This window comes from Carcharodon carcharias, chromosome 22 (genome assembly GCF_017639515.1).
Source record: "Carcharodon carcharias isolate sCarCar2 chromosome 22, sCarCar2.pri, whole genome shotgun sequence".
In the NCBI taxonomy this organism is placed as follows: domain Eukaryota; kingdom Metazoa; phylum Chordata; class Chondrichthyes; order Lamniformes; family Lamnidae; genus Carcharodon; species Carcharodon carcharias.
This window is the reverse complement of record NC_054488.1, coordinates 22,974,956-22,999,134: the sequence shown is the minus strand read 5'-3', so window position 1 is coordinate 22,999,134 and position 24,179 is coordinate 22,974,956. Positions and strand designations below refer to the sequence as shown.

Here is a 24,179-nt window from a genome sequence, read left to right as displayed (position 1 = left end):
GGGGAGTTCTCCCTGGTGTCCTGCCAATATTTACCGCTCACTCTTTCTTTAATCCTCCCCATCCTGGCCTCCACCCCTACAAAATCCTTTCGCTTCTCACTCAGTATTGAACCCTACCATCCGTAAAGAAAAATGTTATTCCTCAATGTTCGCCAAGTCCCTTTTAAGTTAATAAAAGCTGACTGACTGTTGGACTCTGTGTACCTTTGTGATTCATTGGGCTGGGATGGGTGGAGTAACTCCTACTACTCCCAGTTACATTCTCTTCAGAACCAGTTCTGCGAGTTTTACATTAACTCGAAACTTTGTGCTTGGTCTTCTTTGGATCATCTGTCATCGAAAAGGAACCTCCCTCAAAACTAAGCTTTAATTGAGAGTCGGAGCTTGTAGTGCACACACATATCACAGTGTCTGTGCACCTGCATGTGTATATAGGGGATAATATATTCCACACGGGTGTAGAAAGAGCTACACAGAAAGACAGAGATAGAGTAACAGAGATCAGTCAACACTCTGGCAACATGTTCTCAAAAAAGAGCACACTAAAGATCTCCCCTAGCAGCAAGACATCCAGGTAAGTAGCAGTCCCAGCATGTCTTATCAGCCTGGTTGAATTTAATGCTGACAATGTCCAGATCAGGGCTGTTAACTAGATTGATGTTGTTGAATACAATGCTGTATTTTAATCAGAGGAAATGGCTTGACATGAGTCTCTTCATTTTAAGGAGAGGATGCAAATGGGTGACTGATTGCAATCTCATAAATAAAAGCAAAATACTGCAGATGCTGGAAATCTGAAACAAAAACAAAAATTGCCGGAAAAACTCAGCAGGTCCGACAGCATCTGTGGAGAGGAAGACAGAGTTAACATTTCGAGTCCTTATAAGTTCTGATAAAGAGTCATATGGACTTGAAATGTTAACTCTGTCTTCCTCTCCACAGATGCTGTCAGACCTGCTGAGTTTTTCCAGCAATTTTTGTGATAGCAATCTCAGTTCAGGAGCTGAGAGAGTATGGGTGAGGACATAAAGAGATCCAGGCTAAGGCCGGTGGAACTAATTTGGAAGCAGACAGTTTCAGGTGAATAAACTTAGGAATTCTTGTTTTGCAAGATTCAGACTGAGCAAATTTGGGATTTACTTCAGGCCATGAGGTGAATCTGGGAGTTGAGAGTTTGCACAGTGAATTAAATTGCGAGCTGTTGGTTTTGGAAATGTATTTGAAAGTTGTATCATTTTGGGTGCTGTGCATTTGACAGCTGTTCGTTTGAGGACTGTCCATTTTTGTGGTTTGTATTTGAGCGCGTTGATTTTGGAGAATTGGACTTAGGATCTATACACTTGGCAGGTGCTGAGGTATCTTTGTCTACATTTGAGGGCTGTGTTTTTCCTGCTGTGTGGATTTGGGAAATGCTTATTGTCCATCCATGTCATTTCCATATATTCAAAGTCTTTGTTTTCAGTGAATTCAGGCTGGGAGCAGTGGGGTTACCACAGACTCTGAATGAATACTTTAACAAGGACAATGCTGTCTCTTTGTTCTTGATATTAAGGCGGATCTAGGAGAGACAAAGAAGAGACTGTTACTCTTCATTAAATCTGAGACATTCTCTTTGAATGTAAACTCATTTCTGTTGTATAGGCCCTGACATTCTACATATTTCTAACACTCAGTAATAAATTCTAAAAGGGAGACAAAAAATGTAAACAGAATTTTTAAAATATTCATTCAAGCGATGTGGGTGTTGCTGGCTAGACCAGCATTTATTGCCCTTGAGAAAATGGTGGTGTGCTGTCATCTTGAACCATGGCAGTCCCTGTGATGTAGGTATACCCACAGTGCTGTTAGGGAGGGAGTTCCAGGATTTGACTCAGCAACAGTGAAGGAACGGTGATATATTTCCAAGTCAGGACGTTGAGTGACTTGGAGGGGAACATCCAGGCTTTGGTGTTGCCAAGTGTCTGCTGCCCTTGTCCTACTAGATGGTGATGGTCATGGGTTTGGAAGGAGCTTTCTAAGGACCCTTGGTGAGTTTCTGCAGTGCATCTTGTAGATGGTGCACACTGCTGCTACTGTACATCGGTAGTGGAGGAAGTGAATGTTTGTGGAAGCAGTGCCAATCAAGTGGACCGCTTTGTCTTGGATGGTGTCAAACTTCTTGAGTGTTGTGGGAGCTGCACTCATCCAAACAAGTGGAGAGTATCCATCACACTCCTGACTTGTGTCTTGTATGGGTTGAGGATATGAAGAGATCCAGGCTAAAGCCAGTGGAACTAATTTGGGACCAGACAGTTTCAGGTAAATAAAGGTGGACAGGCTTTGAGAAGTCAGGAGGTGAGTTACTCACCACAGGATTCCTAGCTTCTGACCTGCTCTTGTAGCACAGTATTTATATTCTAGTCCAGTTCAATTTCTGGTCAAAGGTAACCCTCAGGATGTTGATAGTGAGGGATTCAGCGATGGCAATACCATTAAATGTCAAGGGGTGATGGTTAGATTCTCTCTTGTTGGAGATGGTCATTGCCTGACACTTGAGTGGCATAAATGTTAACTTGCCACTTGTCAGCCCAGGTCTGGATATTGCTCAGATCAGATTGGCATTTGAGTAAAATATCATTTGGCTTTTCATGCATAAATGTCTGTCTTGGCTCAGTGGTAGCACACCTCGGAGTCAAAAGGTCATGCGTTTCAAACTTCCACTCCAGAAACTTGAGGATAAAATCCAGGCTAACATTCTATTGCAGTACTGATAGAGTGCTACACTGTCTGAGGTGCCATCTTTTGTCTGTGGCATTAAACAGGCCCCTTCTGCCCTCTCAGTTAGACATCAAGGTACAATTTGAAGAAGAGCAGGGAGGTTTGCCCTGATGTCCTGGCCAATATTTTCCCCTCACAGATGGTTTGGTCTGTTCATTGCTGTTTGTGAGAGCTTGCTGTGCAGAAATTGGCTGCTGTGTCTCCTACACTACAGAATCACTTCATTGGCTTTAAAGTGCTTTAGGATGATGAAAGGTGCTATATAAATACAAGATTTTTTTTTAAGATACATTTGGTTCTGTTGGTCATACTGTCACATTGTCAGGACCTTTGCAGATTCAAGGCCTCTGCAGGATTCGCAGCAATGAATTAAGGCTAATATACCGTTGTTGTATTAAGGGGGCTACGTTCCTAAACCAAAGCTCCTTGTTCTGTCTGTTCAGGTGGGGGTAAAAGCTACTGTGACACTAATTCAAGAAAAACAGGGGAGTTTCCTTGTCAATATTCATTGCTCCACTCTAACAAATGAACTGATGCTTTTGCTGTTCAGGAGAATTTGCTGTGCTTAAAGCATTTGCCAAGTTTCACCACATCACAATAGTGACTGCATTTGATAAAAGTACTTCATTGTCTGTGAATATGTTGAGAATGTGAAAGGTGCTATATAAATGCAAGTTCTATCTATTCTTGTATTCTCTATCCAAGTCCCATCTATAATTACCTAGGCTAGGAGAGGAGGTTAATAAAGAGCTTAACAATGTGTTAACTAGTTCCTTTAAACTTTGGGCATTTAACAACTTGTTTAGTGTTCAGAGTGCTGGGGAAGAACCTAACAATGTTATATACACAATTGAAACACTTACAGATGAAACCTTAAAAAGAGTAAAGGCATGTTTCAGGGGCAGGCTTGGTTTACAGGTTTCCTCCCTCTCTTTTTGACAGCTTGGTATGTATTCCCAGCAATTTTTAATCCAAAATTCCATTTATCACAGTTTTATTTAGTTTAATACTTACAGGCGAGTTTCCATTGTGATTGCAGTCACTTTGAAAGTGTAAGAATGTCAGGAATTCAGGGTGGGGAGAAAGTATGTAATGTACGGACTACACCCCATTCTTCAGATGCAATAGAATTATCAGAGTTGTTAACTAATAATTCAACCGGTGACTCTGCATGGGAACAATCTGGAAACAGCGTTATCATGAGCTGTGGTCACCCCACCTATTTCTGCTTTGTCACCAAAGGGCAGTTCAGGGTCTCTGTTTACCAATGGAGGAGATATAGGGCGGGTTTGATAGACATAACCACTTACATAATAAATATCACTTTTTGATGGGAGGTGAGAGGACTATTAACCTCGTCATTCTGAAGGTGCTAAATGTTGCCAAAAAGTAAACACAATAAAGGTTTCACAAATAAACCAATAAATGGTGTTTAATAACCACACATTCTCTGCGTCAGCAGCCTACAACAGTAAAAACCCAATCCTGAGGATCCAAAATAATTGCTCTATATTATAAATTCCATCTCCCCACTGCCCCTTGTTTTTCCCCCCCTCCTCTCAAGGCACTAATAATTTCTCGGATATAGTTCCACTGGCTCAAGTCACCTTCAGTCCATTGTTTAAATAGCCATTATTCACATGTTAGTCCAGCGAGTATTGACCAACTATTCAACCATGGATAGGCATCACAGCCAAGCCCAAGCCTGTAGATGACGGCCACCCACAACATGCCCTTACCAGTATTAGGTACGATTGCAAACAGCAATCTTCATTTTCTCTTCTCCTTTCATGAGCCAGGGGGCACTGAGGCCACCTAAAGCAACTATCGCCATCCCAGCTGAGGTCAGCTAACTCAACACAGACTGCAGTTTGAATCTGGGATCTTCCTGGTCTGAATGGGCCTCTTGTCACACAGAATTTATATTATGTAGCACCTTTCACCTCTTCAGAACACCTCAAAGCACTTTACAGTATTTTTGAAGTGCAGTCATTGTTGTAATGTTGGAAACGCTGGTGCCAATTTTCACACAGCAAGATCCCTCAAACAGCAACTTGGCATTGCGCAAAACATCTGCTTTTAGGTGTTGGCTCAGGGATAAATATTGGCCAAGAGTCTGGGATGAAACCTCTACTCACATTTGAATAGCGCCATGGGATCTTTCAATTCCACCTGTGAGGATAGACAAGGCCTCAGTTTAACATTGTATCCAAAAGACGGTGCCTTTGTCAGTGCATCACTCCCTCAGTACCGCAGCAGAGTGTCAACCTAGATTCCCTCCTTAAATCTTTAGATTAGGGCTTGAACCCACAACCTTCAGAATCGGAGGTGAGAATTCTACCCAGTGAGAAGGTTCATCTAACAATTTAAATGAGTTAGTTCCTGCAGGATGGGAAGTTAAGGCTAGATAGGAAAATGATGAGGAGTTGGGGGATGGTCGCTCTTGTGGTTAGGTAATGGCTGTAACTAACACTACCCTCCCCCCACCCCCTCCCGCTACCCCACAGACTGTTGCATGGCCTGTCAGTTTGCTCCTCTAAACTCACCCACCACTGTGTATTCCTAGCTGGGTTATGACAACTGCTCAGGTTGAACGGAGCTTGTCTGCGGGAGGGGCTAGAAAACCTTCGGGAGGGTGGCTTTGCAATGGAGGCACCTCAACAATGGTGGGCAGCAGGGGGAAAGCTAAACAGAGACAAAGCCAAACTAAATTTGTATAAAGTACCTCATCCACCCACCCTCCCCCTGAAACTCTTCATGAAACCAGGTTTGAGGTACAGGCAGTTACAGCCTTGGTAATTCATTCTACCAATGTTCTTTATGTTTTGGCCTACACAATATAGCTGCTCAGCTATGGTGATCATCACACTGGAGCCCAAGCTTGTCCTCATGCAACACCTGTAAATTCCCATTCAGCTGTGCATCGGATCAGCAGCAGGATCAATTGTGACACCACCCCCTGCACATGCAGACTATTGCAGGGATTGGCAAGGAGACATTTTTGAAATTGAGTCAAAAACACGATATCTTAAGATCCTCATTGTTGTTACTCAAAATTCAAAAATAATAAAATAAAAGGCAGAGACACATTTCAACAATATATTTTACAAAAAAAACAGTTATTAATTGAATGATGCTTTCTCACAAGTACAACATTTTTTTTTACATGAAATAAACCATTTAATTGCCATCGAAATGGGATCGATCGATCAGATTATGGGGTGCACATGAGTCTTTAATGAGCCACATGCAGCACTGGAGCCATAAACTGCAGGCTAGGGATTGAACTACCAAACTTTTTTCATATGATGCATTTGCCTGACAATCAACTAGTGATCTTATTAAACATTCTGTCCTGTTGAAATCCAAGATTCTGCTCAACGAACGAAACAAAGTAACAATGACCCTGGATTCAAGTTTGGCTCCCTCTTTACTGATATTTAATTTATGTCTCTAACTGGTGGAATATTTCCTAATTGCTGAATAGTTTGATGCCTATGGTTTGTGTGGAGGGCGAGCAGAAACTGAACTGGACTAGCCATATAAATACTGCGGCTACAAGAGCAGGTCAGAGGTTAGGAATCGAGCGACGGGTAACCCACCTCCTGACAGCCCAAAGCCTGTCCACCAACCAGAAGACACAAGTCAGGAGTGTGATGAATACTGCCCACTTGCCTGGTTGAATGCAGCTCCCACAACACTCAAGACACCGTCTTGATTGGTACCGCATCCACAAACATTCACTCCCTCCACCACTGACGCACAGTAGCAGCAGTGTGCACCATCTACAAGATACCACCGCAGGGATTCACCAAGGCTCCTGAGCCAGCACCTTCCAAACCCATGACCACTACCATCTAGAAGGAACAAGGGTAGCAGATAGATGGGAACACCACCACCTGGAAGTTCCCCTCCAAGTCACTCACCATCCTGACTTGGAAATATATTGCCGATCCCTCACTGTTTTACTGTCCCCATCTATCACTGGCCTTCCATCCAGCTCCACCTGCCCTTAAACAGTATAAATTTAATCACATTTCCACTTCTCTTCACCTCTGAAGAAGGGTCATACGGACTTGAAACGTTAACTCTGTTTCTCTCTCCACAGATCTGCTAGATCTGCTGGGTTTTTCTAGCATTTTCTGTTTTTGCTTCACACTTTCTTTATTCCTCTCCCTAGCTTGAGGCAATGAGATCAATTGTCCTGCCTAATTGTTTCCTCAACTGAGATCATCTGCAGAAAGGAGAAAGAACTTTCTCCTTACATTTATATTGCACCTTTCACAACCTTCAAGGACATCTCCAAGCACTTTACAGCCCATTAAATACTTTGGAACAGTGACTACACTTCAAACGTATGAAATGCAGGAACCAATTTACACACAGCAAGCTCCCACAAACAGAAATGTGATCACAACCAGATAATCTGTTTTTGTGAAATTGAATGTCAGACAAATATTAGCTAAGACACTGGGAAGGACACTCCTGCTCCTCTTCAAATAGTGCCATGGGATCTGTCAAGAGGAGGGATATAGCCTCATTTTAACGTGCATCTGAAAGACAGCGCCTCTGACTGGACAGCTCTCCCTCAGTGGCTCACTGGGGGGGTGTCAACCAGGGTTTTGAGTTCAAGTGCTTGGATCAGAACTTGAACCTGTGACCTACTGAATCAGTGCAAGAGTGCTGCCCACTGAGATTGGCTAATTCAGAACCAATGAGGTTTTATACCTCTTGGTCTGCCATTCAGTCACACACTGACAATATCTTTATCCCTCCAGACTATGGTGAACACTCACTAAATTTAGACCTTAAGGGAATTCAACGATGTGAATGGCCCATCAGCCAGAGGAGGTGAACATTGAAGATTGGCTCAGTGGCTCCGCCATTACGCTTCTATAGGAGGTTCCATTATTATTGATGCTGATTCAGCCAGGATGACAGTGGGGTAAAACTAGGCAAACGCTGACACCCTTTCCCTGAAACAATGCCCAGAGCTCTATACTGGACAATGTTAGATTTCAAACTGCCATGAGACCCAATGGACAAAATGACTAAACACAATAACAGCCATTCAGCCTGTTGAGTCTATTCCATCATGCAATTAAATCATGGCTAATCTGCACCTTAACTCCTACCCACCTTGGTTCCTTAACCCTTAATACCCTTACCTAACAAAAATCTCAGTGTTTAAATTTTCCATTGACTTCCCTGCCTCAAGAGCTTTCTTGGGGAGACAGTTCCAGATTTCCGCTGCCCTTTGTGTGAAGCAGTGCTTTCTGACATCACCCTGGACAACCTTGCTCTGTAGTTAAAATTGTGCCCCTACATTCTGGACTCTCCCAGCAAAGGAATGAGTTTCTCTTTATCTACACTATCAATTATTTTAATCGTTTTAAACATCTCCACTCAATCATCCCTTAGTCTTCTATATTCGAGGCAATGCAAACCTAGTCCATGCAACTTGACGGAGGCCACAGTGCAGTTATTCCCTCAAAAGATGCACAGGAGAAGGCTTGCCTCTGATGGTTATTTGTTAACATCTTGGGAAGAATCCCTCTATTCAACACCTTTGGAAAGATCATCTTTCCAGTTTACAACATGTATCATTCATGTTTATGATAGCACACAGCAACTGAACGTAATCCAGCATGAATGAAATTTTGACCCATAGAGCATCAGGCAGTAGGAACCAATCATTGTGATAAGTGCTGACATGGAATGCTTCAAACAGTTGATTGACAGGATGAGCAAGCTTTGATATTGTAGCTCTGTAACTGGAGTTTGAAAAATTCTCTTTCTTTAACCTTTTCGCGACAATGAATTCCAGTTCATTTTGAGGGATGAGTTAGATCCTGGTTGTTTCTCAGCTCAGGAAAGTAAATACCTATATTTTTACTGAGTCTTTCACGGCATTCCAAAGCACTTTACAACCAATTAACTTTTTGAAGTGTAGTCAATGTAGAAAACACAGCAGCCAATTTGCACACACAAGATTCCATGAACAGTAATGTGATCACGGTGAGATGGTCTGTTTCAGTGATGCTGGCTGAGGGATAAATACCAATCAGAACACCAAGAGAAAGAAAGAAAACCGTGCATTTATATTGCACTTTACACTATCACTGAATGTCTCAAAGTGCTTTACAGCAAATGCAGTACTTTTTGAATCCAGTTACTGCTGTAATGTGGAAACATAGCAATTTACATGCAGCAAGCTCTCAGAAGCAGCAATGGCGGTGTTAGCTGTTTTTTGTTATATTGATTAGTGGGTGGGAACTCCGCTCTTCTTCAAATGATGCTATGGAATCTTTTATACCTACCTGAGAGAACAGGTAATGTCTTATCTGAAAGGTGGCACCTCCAGTAGTGCAGTACTCCCTCAGTATAGTATTGACGTGTCAGCCATGATTTCGTACTCAAGTCTACATGTGGGGCTTGAATCCACAACCTTCTGACTCAGAGGCAAGAGTATTAGCAACTGAGGCACAGCTGACAGCGGCGAGATGACAATCCAGTGCCTGCCCTTCTATCCCCGGCTCCAGTTGTGGTTATTCTTTATTGTTCTGATTCCAGCTCATGGTCCAGTTTAGGTTTTTATGCTGCCAACACCAAACTATACTTGCTGCTGACAATGGCCGGGCAGAGGCACTATTTAAATTTGGATTCTGGGGGACTGAGACTTTGTAGATGTTAAGTCTGTTACTGGAATAAGTTCAAAGTATTTAGTGTCAGACTCTCATCCCTGCGTTAGAAAGTCATTGATTCAAGTCCCACTCCAGAGACACGAGAGCAAAATCTAGGCTGAAACTCCTGAAGAATTGCTACAAGAGGTGTCATCTTTCAGATGAGGGGTTAAACTGAGGCCCTAGCCAACACCAAAAAAAACAAATGATTACATTCCTGTTTGTGAGAGTTTGCTGTGCAAGTCTTACTTTACCTGAAAGATGATCTCCTACAATCCAAATGAAAACAGCCACATCACAAAAGCAGTTGGTGAGAAAGAACCAGTCTGTCAACTTTAATAAATACTGTGGTGCAGTTGCCAACTGTATTAGTACAGCGATATACAATATGGCATCACTGGGAATTAGATCCAGGTTTCTTGTCATACTTTGTGAAACGGGATTTCCTGAGATTACATTTAACAAGTACCGATAATTTATTAAAGGTACAAACTTACAACGGTAAGGATTTAAAAATCAACTCTAAGCAATGAGCCAGAATGAAACCAGGGTTAAAATTGTGAGGACAGGACAAAACAATTGTTTTGTATTCCATTGAGCAGTGACCTATTTAAGACGTTTAAAATGATAAAGAGATTTGAATGGGTAGATACAGAAAAATGGTTTCTGCTAGTGCCGTCTTTCGGATTAGGACAACAACAACAATTTATATTTAACCGGTGCCTTTAAGGTAATAAAATGTCTCGAGGTGCTTCACAGGAGCATTAACAAAAAAAGTATGACACCGAGCCATATAAGGATGGACCAAAAGTTTGGTTAAGAGGTAGGTTTTAAGGAGGGTCTTAAATGAGCAAAGCATGGCAGTGAGAGGGAGAGATGTAGGGAGGAAATTCCAAATTTTGGTGCTTGGGCAACTGAAGGCAGAGCCAACAATGGTGGAGCAATTAAAATTGGGGATGTTCAACAAGCCAGAAATAAATGAGCACAGATATCTCAGAGGGTTATGGGGCTGGAGGAGGTTACGGAGATAGGGAGGTGCGAGGCCATAGAAGGATTTGTAAACTTAAACAAGATGTTTCTTGACCGGGAGCCACTATAGGGCAGTGAGCACAGGGGTGATAAAAGAATGGGACTAGGTGTGAGTTAAGACATGGACAGTAGAGTTTTGGATGACCTCAAGTATACAGAGGGTACAATGTGGGAAACCAGCAAAGAGTGTGTTGGAAAAGCCGAGTCTAGAGGCAACAAAGGCACGAATGAGGGTTTCATCAGCAGCTGAGACAATTTAAACATTCAGCAGGTCTGACAGCATCTGGGGAGAAAGACAGAGTTAACGTTTTGAGTCCATCTGGTGCAGTTGCACCTACAGTAAAATGTCCTTTATTTAAAAAAAAATTTTTTAGATAGATTCTTCACTAAAAAGAGAGCCAAAGGTCATTGGATGTAGGCAGGAATGTGGAATTGAGGCACAATCAGATCAGTCATGATCTTATTGAACGGCAGAGCAAGCTCGAGGGGCCAAATGGCCTACACCTGCTCCTGATTTACATGTTTGAATATCCGTATATGTTGCTGTTCCTTCACTGTCGCGGAATCAAAATCCTGGAATTCACTTCCCAGCAGTACTGTGGGCGTAACTGTACCAGATGGATAGCAGCAGTTCAAGAAGGTGACTCACCACCAACTTATCAAAGTCAATTAGGGATGGGTAACAAATGTTGGCCTAGCCAGTGATGCCCACATCCCATGAAAGAATTTTTAAAAAGTGCAAAGTTGGGCTATATTATGGAGGTCTTACTAATGACACAAATATGAGGTTGGAAGCTCATCTTGGGTTAGATGTGACACCAAGGTTGCAAACAGACTGGCTTAATCTCAGACTGTTGCCAGGGAAAGGGATGGAGTAAGTAGCTAGGGATTGGAGTTTGGAATGAGGATTGTAAGCAATGGCTTCAGTCACCCCATATTTAACTGGAGGAAATTTCTGCTCATTCAGCACTGGATGTCGGACAAGCTGTCTGACAGGAGTTGAGACAGGTGGTGATGAGGTAGAGCTGGGTGTCATTAAGGACATTAAACTGAGATGCCATGCCCTCTCGTGGATGTAACCAATCTCATGGGACTATTTCAAAGACCAGTTCTGCCCAGGGTCCTGGATCAACCAACATAATTTAAAAAGAACTGCTGTTTGTGGAAGCTTGCTGTGCGTAAATTGACTGCTGTGTTTCCTGTATTAAAACTGTGACTGCACTTCAAAAAGTACTTTGTTGGCTGTAAAGCGCTTTGAGACGTCCTGAGGTTCTGAAAGGTGCTATTTTTTTTTGAAAAATATACTTTATTCATAAAATATCTGGAAGAACATTCCAAAACATTTCAAAATCACTGTCACAAAAGTACAATCAGATTCAACTTTTACACATGGATCACGAGGTGCATCAATACAATCAATGAATATTACAATCATTTCAATATGGTCATTACAGACAATCAGACAATGGGATTGGAGTTATCAACATACATCATGTTGCACTCTGAAGTGCTTCAATACAATTATAACACAATTAGTATTCAATGCACACATTCATTGTGAGCCGTACAGCCTGAGGGGCTCTTTACAGTTCCCAGCCCCTCGGTGCACTATGGCAGAAATGTCTTAGGCAGCGACCCTTCCCCACTGTGCCTTTGCAGCGGCTTCCCCAAGCTTTAGTGCGTCCCTCAGCACGTAGTCCTGGACTTTGGAATGTGCCAGGTCTGCAACACTCAGTAGGGGACAACTCTTTGCGCTGGAAGACCAACAAGTTTTGGGCAGACCAAAGAGCGTCTTTCACCGAGTTGATGATCCTCCAGCTGCAGTTGATGTTTGTCTCGATGTGTGTCCCTGGGAACAGCCCGTAGAGCACAGAGACCTGTGTCACAGAACTGCTCGGGATGAACCTCGACAGAAACCACTGCATCTCTCTCCAGACTTTCTTTGTAAAGGCACAATCCACAAGGAGGTGAACAACGGTCTCGTCCCCACCACAGCCACCTCGAGGGCAACGTGCAGAGGGAGTGAGACTCCTGGCGTGTAGGAAGGATCTGATAGAGAGGGCCTTTCTCACCACCTCCAAGCTACATCTTGGTGCTTGTTGGAAAGTTCTGGCAATGACTTTGACAGTCTGCTCGGGGAACCATCCCACAGGATCCACCCTCTCCTTTTCCTGCAGGGCCTCTAAGATATTACGTGCCAACCACTGCCTGATGGACTTGTGGTCAAAGGTGTTTCTCTGCATAAATTTTTGCACGAGGGACAGGTGGTACGGCACGGTCCAACTACTTGGAGCATTCCACGGCAGCGTGGCCAGACCCATCCTTCGCAACACCAGGGACAGGTAGAACCTCAGCATGTAGTGACACTTGGTGTTTGCGTACCGAGGGTCTACACACAGCTTGATGCAGCTGCACACAAAGGTGGCCATCAGTATGAGGGCAATGTTGGGCACATTTTTTTCTGAAAGGTGTTATATAGATGCATGTATTCTTTTCTTACAGTACACACCCTTACATCTACAAAATATCAAGCTCCTAAACATTCTGCAACACACCTCAATACTGAGAGAGCTGAAATTTTTTTTCGCAGTAACAGTCACTGAGGACCCTGAGTGGGTGGATTGAATGCCAATCATCCAGCTAACCTTGTGCAGTTTGTTAGCATTTTCCAGTCCCCTGAGCGCTGCCTATTTGTTGCACATTTGAATCAGAGCAATCTGGTTGGACCAGCCTGAAGCAGCTGTTACTGGGGCATTGCCTGAGCACAAAGCAACACCCTCTGAATATCCAAGACACAAAGCAGCCCAACCAAAACCCACATCACCAGCTGCTGCTGGACCTGCAAAAGTGAAACTGTGATTAAAGTTGCCAGCACTCCTTCACCCATCCCACACTGACCTAGTGGTGAGACCACAGAAGGCAGAGTGTGAGGCTACAAATTCAACAGCAACAATTTGCACCACAAGCAAGGGTCATTTAGCCCAACATTCATCCCAATGAGCCTCCTTCCACCTTTATTCATCTAACCCCAGCTACATATTAGTCTAACACTTCATGACTATCCACCACAACCACTCCCTGTGGTAGTATGTTCTATATTCTAACTAATCTCTGGGTAAATAAGTTTCTCAAGAATCCCCGTTGGATTTATTAGTGACTATCTTATGTTTATGGCCATTTGTTCCTGGTCTCCAATCTCAAATGGAAACTTTGGGCTGAATTTTTCAGGAGACCTTGAAGTGCCGCCAAGGGGGCTGAAAGCAGGAGGTGACCTTGCTCTGGCAGGCAGTGGGACCCTGGGGAAAAATCTTGCCAATGCAGTGGCCCATAAAGGATGGTGGTCCAGCCCAGGAGCTTCTCAGTCAATGAGACGGCCAGCAGCTCGCAGCCTCAGCAGTGCCACCACTTGCGGTGGTCCTTGCTGGGGGCTGCATCTGGAGGCTGAGGGTGCCTCAGTGGTGAGGCACCCTCAGAATTTGTTGAGTTTGGTTTGGGGGAGCTGAGGCCAGCCAGGCAGGCCCCAATGATGGGATGGGGGGATTGGTGGCAGGGAGGGTGACGTGGGAATTGTGGTAGACTGGCAACATTATTGGCATGAGGGCAGCCATCTCTGGGGACCTTTCCGTGGGCCATGGAGCACCATTCAAGGAGGGCACCCCCACCATGGGACCCACTGAGAAACTGCCAAGACGTACCTGGTACCTGACGGCCTTTCCCAACACAGGCAAAATGCCCAGAGAGGCTGGAAATGGCCCTTTATTGGCCATTTAAGTAGTTCAACTGGCCACCCAGTGGGAGGGCATGCTGCTCAGGCTCCCACAGCTGGCAATATGTCATGGTGGCAGGAAGGTGTCAGGTTGCCCTCCTGATGCCTTCTCCTACCACATTTCCCGGCCTCCTACCTCCCTGCCCGTCACCATAGGGCTGGTAAAATTCAGGCCATTGTTTGTACATCTGCCTTTCATAAACAGAAAGGCTCTATTAGATCCCTCCCTCAGCCCCCTCTTTTCAAGGAGGCAAGAGCACCATCTTTCCTGATAGGTATAACCTCTCAGTTCTGGTATCATCCTAATAAAGCTTTTTCTGCATTTTCTCCAGTTTCTCCATATACTTTTTATAATAGGATGTCTTTAACATGTCCCAAGGTGCCTGTCAAGAATGGCCAAAGAAAGAGTGAGATAGCAAGACAGATGACCAAAGCCTGATCAAAGTGATGGGTTTTAAAGACTACCTTAAAGGTGGCAAGAGTGAGAGAGACATTTGGGGGAAGGGGGAGGAATTCCAGAACCAAAGGCCCCGATGTCTTGAAGGCACTGCTACCAAAGGTGAGGTAAAGAAAGTTGGGGATGGACAAGAGACCAGATTGGGATTTAACCTCAATTTGTTCTGCATTGCTGAACCCGTGGGGCATTAGTGCTACCCTCAGTGCCCCTGGGCAAAGGATGGCTATTAATCATGGGGTCCAGGACCCAAAGGACTGTTGCTGGGAAGTGCAGGGTGTGAACATTGAGTTGTGACTTTCCCTATGAGCAAATAGGGCACCAACACATTTTCTGAGATCACACGAGATAAATAGTGAGACAGCAAAGGGCTGTCAGCCACTGTGGAACAGAATCACAACAAGGGGCAGTGCCTTCAGAAACAGAAATCAAATTATTGGTGGGAGGCGGTGGTGTAGTAATCCAAAAGCCCAGAGTAATGCTGTGGGGACCTGATTCAAATCCCACTGTGGAAATGGTAAAATTTGATTTCACTAAAAATCTGGAATTAAAAAGTCAAATGATGACCATCATTGTCATAAAAACCCGTCTGGGTCCTTCGCCAGGGAGGGAAATGTGCCACCCTTACCTGGTCTCTGGTTACCACAGTAATATGGTTGACTCTTAAATGGCCCAGCAAGCCATTATCAAACTGCTTTATAAAAGACAAAATGGAATGAAACCAGATAGACCACCTGGCATCAGCATTGACCTAGGTCACTGGAAACAACAATGGCAAACCCAGCCCTGTCAACCCTACAAAGTCCTCCTTACTAACAACTGGGTGCTTGTGCCAAAATTGGGAGAGCTGTCTCAGAGACAGCTCATCCCAGCAACAGCCTAATATAGTCATACTCACAGATTGTACCTTACAGATTCCCCCCATCACCATCCCTGGGTATGTTCTGTCCCACTGGCAGAGCTGGCAGCACAGTGGTATACATTTGGTAGGGAGTTGTCCTCAGCTGATGAGTCAGTACTCCTCCATGTTGAACACCACTTGGATCTGACTGGGTGTCTGGCTCTGCAGTGTTATTTAAGTAGGTGCCTGTCGGTGAGAGTTGGAAGGTTGGCAGGTCATGTGCAAAAACCATTGGGTGTGTCATGCAGAGAACTGCATTATATAGGGACAGGAGGAGGCCATTCAGCCACTCGAACCTATTCTGCCATTCAGTTAGATCATGGCTGATCAGATCCATTTACCTGCCTTGGTTCTGAAACCCTCAATACCCTTGCCAACAAAAATCTATTAATCTGTTTTAAAATTGTCAATTGACCTCCAACCTTAACAGCTTTTTTCAGGGAGACAATTCCAGATTTCCACTACCCTTTGCATGTAGAACCTAGTTTTAATCTTAAGTTCCTGCCCCCCTGTTCTGCACTTTCTGTCAGAGGAAATAGTTTCTATCTATTCTTGTCAACTTCTTTAATCAACTTATACATATCAATTATACCACCTTTTAATGTTCTGTCTCAAGGGAATACAAGCCTAGTCTATATAAGGCCTTGGAACTTAACTCTTTTTGTCCCAGTATCATTCAGGGAATCTGTACTACACCCCTCCAAGGCCAACATATCCTTCAGAGGAAATACAGCATTCCAGATGGGGTCGATCCAGAGATCCCAACAGCTGTAACATTTCCACTCCTCTTAAGGCTAACTTTCTATTCAACTTTTAAATAATAGTTTGTACTTGCCCACTGGTTTTCAATGATTCCTATTAAATAGCAATTAGGGGTAGAGATTCTTTCACTGATCTGCTCACAAAGGTTGCTGATAATCAACACCAAGAGGCAATATGATTTGATTGATTCTATTTCCTGGGTTGTGCTGATGATGTCAGGGTCAACCGCAGGCTTCACGGCATGAAACAGACTCGGTGCAGCAAGATTGTGGAATGAAATCATAAAGCACAAAGGAAATTTTCCTCTCAGATGCCCCAATACCCCTCATATTCCTCAAAACATCATGATCCTTGAAGGTGTGCAACACTTCTTTTTTCACAATTTGATAGAAGTTTACAAAATTATGAGTGGCATGGACAGAGTAGATAGTCAGAAGCTTTTTCCCAGGGTGGAAGAGTCAATTACTGGGGGACATAGATTTAAGGTGAGAGGGGAAAACTATAGAGGAGATGTGCGGGGCAAGTTGTTTACGCAGAGAGTATTGAGTGTCTGGAATTCGCTGCCAGAGGAGGTGGTGGAAGCAGGTACAATAGTGGTGTTTAAGACGCAGCTTGACAAATACATGAATAGGATGGGAATAGAGGGATACGGACCCCGGAAGTGCAAAATGTTTTAGTTGACGGGCAATATTATCGGCGCAGGCTTGGAGGGCCGAAGGGCCTGTTCCTGTGCTGTACTTTTCTTTGTTCTTTGTTTTTTTTTTGTTTAAATGTTTCCACACATAATTTCCAATTTTACGCTCTTGGAGGTTCTGCTTTAAGCTACTGTTGAAGTGCCCATCTGTTCTCCAGGAGATTGCTTTCTCCCATCAGCTAAGGGTATAAGTATGACAAGTGCTGGCTGCTTGTTTGTGCAACATGATCCATCCATTAAGATTGATGGTTGATTATTGAGGCCTCAGTAGTTATGAGGCTTCCATCCCTGATGACCATGACCCTGTCACCTAATGTTCATGTTAGATAATAGCTTGTGTGGTGGTCTTGATTGTGACTCAGCAGGTAGTGTCCCTGCCTTTGAGCCAGAAGCTGTGAGCTCAAGCCCCCCTGCAGGACTTGTGGGCCATGGAAAGAGTGTTCATGTTGCAGTTCAGGCAGGTTCATAATCAGCCCATTAATCCTTCCAACACTTTTCTACTATTCTTCAAAGGAGAAAACGTGTTTGGAGATATGAATCAAAGAGCGCATGGGACTTCTCTGGTTCTTTAATATGGCCCCATCAAGTAGTCCAGGTCTTGGATGCTTGGAATGAAGATTTTCATTTATATTGCGCCTTTCACGACTTGAGATCCCATTTCAGTACTTTTGAAGTGTTGTAAAAATGAACCTGATGGCTAATTTTTATATAGCATGTTAACACAATGAGGTAATGACCCTTTTTTAGTGATGCTGGTTGAGGGATAAATAGTGGCCTCAGCACAGGAGAGAGTCCTCCTGCTCTTCTTCAAACAATGCCGTGAGATCTTTTACATCCCCAACAGGGCAGCCAGGACCTTGAGTTAAAGTCTCATCTAAAAGACAGCATAGCTGACCATGCAGCATTCCCTGCCTAGATTTTGCGCTCAGGCTTCTGGAGTGGGGCTTGAACCCACAACCTTCTGACTCAGAAGCCAGAGCGCTCCCCACTGAAGCCACCTCAAGAAGGAAATTCAGAATCACTTCACAAGAGATTAATTTTGTGATGAGTGCAAGTTCTTATTGATCAGAGCTTGTCTCCTAAAGCATCCATAGGTTGTAATGGTCCTCCTGAAGCAGCAACAATGTTAGCAGCTCAAGATTAGCAGTCCAACAGAATGAATGACTGACAAGAGCAATGTCAAGTTACAGAGCAGAAAGAAACAGGAATTATATGGGCAGCAATCTGCGGTCTGCACAATATTGGATATCAGCCCAGCTTGGATTATATCAGCCCCAGCACAGGTCCAGCTAGGGTATTATCAGCCCCAGCACTGGCCCAGCTAGGATAATACCAGCTCCAGCACAGGCCCAGCAGGATAATAGCAGCCTCAGCACAAGCCCAGCTAGTATAATGCACAGACCCAGCAGGGTTAACGCACGGCCCAGCTAGGGTAATATCAGCCCAAGCACAGGCCAGCTAGGGTAATACTAGCTCCAGCACATACCCAGCTAGGATGAAAACAGGCCCAACTAAGGTAAAACTAGGCCCAGCTACGGTAATACCAGGCCCAGCTAGGGTAAAATCAGCCCAAGCACACACCCAGCCAGGCGGATACTAGCCCCAGCACCTAGGATAATACCAGCCCCAGCACAGGCCCAGCTAGGATAATGCCAGCCCCAGCACAGGCCAGCTAGGATAATGCCAGCCCCAGTACATGCCAGCTAGGATAATGCCAGCCCCAGCACAGGCCCAGCTAGGATAATGCCAGCCCCAGCACAGGCCCAGCTAGGATAATGCCAGCCCCAGCACATGCCAGCTAGGATAATGCCAGCCCCAGCACAGGCCCAGCTAGGATAATACCAGCCCCAGCACAGGCCCAGCTAGGATAATGCCAGCCCCAGCACATGCCAGCTAGGATAATGCCAGCCCCAGCACATGCTCAGCAAGGGTAATACCAGCCCCAACACAGGCCCAGCTAGGATAATGCCAGCCCCAGTACAGGTCCAGCTAGGATAATGCCAGCCCCACAGGTGCCCAGCCAGAGTAATACCAGCCCCAACACAGGCCCAGCTAAGATAATGCCAGCCCCAGTACAGGTCCAGCTAGGATAATGCCAGCCCCAGCAGATGCCCAGCTAGAGTAATACCAGCCCCAGCACAGGTCCAGCTAGGATAATGCCAGCCCCAGCACAGTTCCAGCTAGAGTAATATCAGCTCCAACACTGGCCCAGCTAGGGTATTGCCAGGCCCAGCTAGGGTGGTAATAACAGGCCCAGCTGGGACAATACCAGCCCCAACACATGCCCAGCTAGAATAATACCAGCCCCAGGAGAGGCCCGGTTAGTTTAATACCCACCCAACCAACATCACCAACATTGCATATTTATTAGGCGCGTTTAATGTAATGAAATGCCCTAAAGTGCTTCACAGGAATATTATGAAACAAAATATGACATCGAGCCGCATGAGATATTGTGGCAGATGATTGAAAGCTTGGTCGAGGAGGTAGGTTATAAGGAGTACCTTAAGGGGGGAGGTGTAGGGTGGGAATTCCAGAGCTTGGGACTTCTGCAACTGAAAGGCACCACCACCAATGGTGGAGCAATTAAATGAAGGAATGCACAAGAGGTCAGTATTATAGGAGCGCAGACATCTCAGAGGGTTATGGGACTGGAGGTGATCACAGAGGTAGGGAGGGGCAAGGCAATGGAGGGATTTGTAAACAAGGATGAGAATTTTATAATTAAGATGTTGCTCATTCAGGAGCCAATGAAGGTCAGTGAGCAAAAAGATGATAAGTGACAGAACCTACTTCAGTTTGAGACGCAGACAGTAGAGTTTTGAATTACCTCAAGTTTACAGAGATTAGAATGTGGCAGAGATAAAAACAAAAAAATTGCGGATGCTGGAAATCCAAAACAAAAACAGAATTACCTGGAAAAACTCAGCAGGTCTGGCAGCATCGGCGGAGAAGAAAAGAGTTGACGTTTCGAGTCCTCATGACCCTTTGACAAAACTTGAGTCTCTCAAGTTCTGTCGAAGGGTCATGAGGACTCGAAACGTCAACTCTTTTCTTCTCCGCTGATGCTGCCAGACCTGCTGAGTTTTTCCAGGTAATTCTGTTTTTGTTTTGAACGTGGCAGACCCAGTTTGGCCAGGAGGGCATTGGAATAGTCGGGTCCAGAGGTAACAAAGGCATGGACGAGGGTTTCAGCATTAAATGAGCTGAGGCAGGGGCAAGCACCTTCCAAACCTGCAACCACTACCATCTAGAAGGACAAAGGCAGCAGATTGATGGGAACACCACCACCTGGAAGTTCCCCTCCAAGTCACTCACTATCCTGACTTGGAAATGTGTCATTATTCCTTCACTGTCGCTGGGTCAAAATCCTGGAACTCCCTCCCTAACAACACCATATGGACTGCTGCGGTTCAAGAAGTCAGCTCACCACCACCTTCTCAAGGGCAATTAGGGTTGGGCAATAAATGCTGGTCTTGCCAGTGACACCCACATCCTGTGAAAGAACAAAGAACAGGTGGAGGTGAGGGTGGTGGTTGAGCAAATCAGTAGCTGCAGAAATGTTGTGGGGAATGGAGGGCCAAAAGCTAGGCAGGTGGGACTTTGAAAGTGTAAGGGGATTTGTGCGCTAGATTTTTTTCTAGGGAAGGTGCAGAAAGAGGTATGATACCAGACCCAGTTAAAGGCCTTTCAATGCAAGACCTATCTCAATACATGTTGATAGCAGCTCACTACCAGACAGGTTGAGCATAGTTGCAGAGTTCCTTGAAGCCTTGTTGACCACAGCCCTGACACCATTTCCATTTCCCCATTCCACTCAAACAAATTATTCAATTTTACACTTGAGCTAATGAATGTTTTCTTTCAAATTATTTTACCTCTGATCAGGAAAAAGCTTTTTCCCCAAAGCAAAGTGGGAGAAATATCAATTTTTTTCTAAAATTCACTTCTCTTAAATTGGGATATCCTGGGTGAGAGGTCGAGGGAATAGAGGAAAGGTGAGGAAAGTCGAAAAGTAGTGATTTGTTTTTTGTAAAACTTGGATTTAAAAGCCAATGATTGAGGTTGGATGGGGAGGAGCTCCACGGGTTAGAGGACCCGATAGAGAATGCGTTACCTTGGTGACTGCAAAGAATCATGATCCCAACATGATGTGGCTGCAACGAGGAGAGCATTTCTGAGTAGGGACATGCCAGGAAGAAAAACAGAAATTTCAGAGTTGCAATGCGCAAAGCAGCATTAACAACTGTGAAAGTCAAGAATGGTTAGTTGATGGGTGACTGGTTCAATGACCCACACTATACAGACATTGCATAAACACTGGGGGGCAGGATTTTGGGCTCTGACCACAATGTCAGGGCCAAATTGGGGTCCTGAACCTGCACTGTGTGAGGAATAATCAGCAGTAATTTTCCCCAAATTGGTCAGTTAATGGCCAGAAAGCTTGCTCACCATCCAATCAATGACAGCGAGTGGGCCCTCGAAGCTGGAGGGCAATAGGAGGCCCTCCAGCTGCTCAGACAGAGTTGCAGCTTGCTGTTGCAGGTAACGAGGAGGGAGGTCACTTCCATCTTGAGATGCCCGCTCAGCGAATGTGAAAACTTTTATGTTAACATATGGCCGTGCTGCCACCTGCATGGGATCCCTTCCACCAGGCAGCCGGTGGTTAGGGCTGTGGACCGGGAGGTCAGAAATCCTGCATGGAATCCTGCTGGTCCCGCTGCTCTGCTACCAGGAGGCTGCCTCAGGCAGCTGGCTTAGTGCTCATGCCTCTTAGGGCCCACAGGACGATTGGAAAATAGGATATGGCCTTAATAGGTCATGAAATTACCTGAATTGGCTATTCACCGCTTGTGGATGGGCAGGTATTCCGCTACAGATCTTACCTCCAGGGAAATGTCTCAGGCTGGATGGTGCTGGCAAACCAGCACAAAGGCCTGGGGCGTGAATCGTTGTACCTGCCTCAGTCATGCCTTAAGTCTTAATTCAAGCTGAGGCCAAAGTTAGTGATCTTACACATACTTCAGGGTGAGAGTCAGCATCCTGAAATTGTTTGAGACTCGGTCGGTGTGTTGGTGTTTGAGTCTCGGTCGGTGTGTTGGTGTTTGAGACTCGGTCGGTGTGTTGGTGTTTGAGTCTCGGTCGGTGTGTTGGTGTTTGAGACTCGGTCGGTGTGTTGGTGTTTGAGACTCGGTCGGTGTGTTGGTGTTTGAGACTCGATCGGTGTATTGGTGTTTGAGACTCGGTCAGTGTGTTGGTGTTTGAGACTCGGTCCGTATGTTGGTGTTTGAGACTCGGTCGGTGTGTTGGTGTTTGAGACTCGGTCGGTGTGTTGGTGTTTGGGACTCGGTCGGTGTGTTGGTGTTTGAGACTCGGTCCGTATGTTGGTGTTTGGGACTCGGTCGGTGTGTTGGTGTTTGGGACTTGGTCAGTGTGTTGGTGTTTGGGACTCGGTCGGTGTGTTGGTGTTTGAGACTCGGTCGGTGTGTTGGTGTTTGAGTCTCGGTCGGTGTGTTGGTATTTTAGACTCGGTCGGTGTGTTGGTGTTTGAGACTCGGTCGGTGTGTTGGTGTTTGAAACTCGGTCGGTGTGTTGGTGTTTGAGTCTCGGTTGGTGTGTTGGTGTTTGAGACTCGGTCGGTGTGTTGGTGTTTGAGATTCGGCTGGTGTGTTGGTGTTTGAGACTCGGTCGGTGTGTTGGTGTTTGAGTCTCGGTCGGTGTGTTGGTGTTTGAGTCTCGGTTGGTGTGTTGGTGTTTGAGACTTGGTTGGTGTGTTGGTGTTTGAGTCTCGGTTGGTGTGTTGGTGTTTGAGACTCGGTCGGTGTGTTGGTGTTTGAGACTCGGTCGGTGTGTTGGTGTTTGAGACTCGGTCGGTGTGTTGGTGTTTGAGACTCGGTCGGTGTGTTGGTGTTTGAGTCTCGGTTGGTGTGTTGGTGTTTGAGACTCGGCTGGTGTGTTGGTGTTTGAGAATCGCTCAGTGTGTTGGTGTTTGAGACTCGGCTGGTGTGTTGGTATTTGGGACTCTTGGAAGAGTGCATCCATTAATTCTCTGTCTACTTCCTTTAATATCCTAGGGTGCAACCCATCAGGCCCAGGGGACTTATCTGCCTTTAGTCTCATTAATTTTCCTCATACTTTTTCTCTAGCGATAGTTATTGTATATATTTCCTCCCTCCTTTTGCCCATTGAATATTTAGTATATTTGGAACGCTATTAGTGTCTTCTAGCATGAAGACTGAGGCAAAGCATTTATTCAACTCCTCTGCCATTCCCCCAGCCTCATTCTCTAAGGGCCCTGTGTGTACTTTGGCCTCTCTCTTGCTTTTTATCCGTCATTCCTTATTTAAGTTTAGCACAGTTGTTTCCCACCCAAGTTTCTCACTCTCAAACTGAATGCTAAATTCTACCACATTATTGTCATTGTATCCTAGGATATCTTATACTCTGAGGTCATTTATTAAACTTGCCTTGTTACACATTACCAGATCTAAAATGGTCTGATCCCTGGTTGGATCCACAACATATTGTTCTAAGAAACTGCCCCGAATGCACTCTATGAATTCTTGCTCATTGCTGCCTGTGCCAATTTGATTTTCCCAATCTATATGAAGATTAAAGTCACCTATGATTAATGTACTGCCTTTTTTTACATGCCTTCATTATCTCCTGACTAATTCTCTACAGTATAGCTACTGTTAGGGGGCTTTTAGACTATTCCCACCAGTGTCTCCTTCCCCTTGTTATTTCTTACCTCCACTCATATCGATTCAACATCTTCCAATCCAAGATCATTTCTTGCTATTGTATTATTCCATCTCATACTAACAAAGCTACCCCACCACTCTTTCCTTTCTGCCTGTCTTTTTGAAAAGTCACATGCCCCTGAATATTTAGTGCCCAGCTTTGATCTCCTTGTAACCATGTCTCCACAATGGCTGTAAGATCATACCCATTAACCTATATTTGTGCCGTCAATTCATTTATTTTGTTCTGAATACTATGTGCATTTAAGTAAAGAGCCGTTAATTTTGCCTTTTTACCATTTTTCCCCTTTGACCCTATTTGCTGCTTTTTTTATGTTTGTACACTCTGTCCCTTCCTGCACAGTCTGGGAATCACTCCCTAAGTAACTG

General features: G+C 44.8%; 1 protein-coding gene across 2 annotated transcripts in view; it reads left to right on the top strand.

Moving 5' to 3' along the window:
• Positions 1-370: 370 nt before the first annotated feature.
• The window catches only part of evpla (envoplakin a), an 82,740-nt gene continuing 58,931 nt past the window's right edge, over positions 371-24,179 (top strand). Inside the window, exon 1 of one of the 2 annotated variants that reach the window (XM_041217218.1) lies at positions 371-574. In XM_041217218.1, coding sequence (XP_041073152.1) covers positions 522-574 — 53 coding nt within the window. In that variant the 5' untranslated portion in view covers positions 371-521. Of the gene's footprint in view, positions 575-1,061; positions 1,081-24,179 lie in introns of those variants that run through there. The other variant, XM_041217219.1, reaches the window with a different exon arrangement.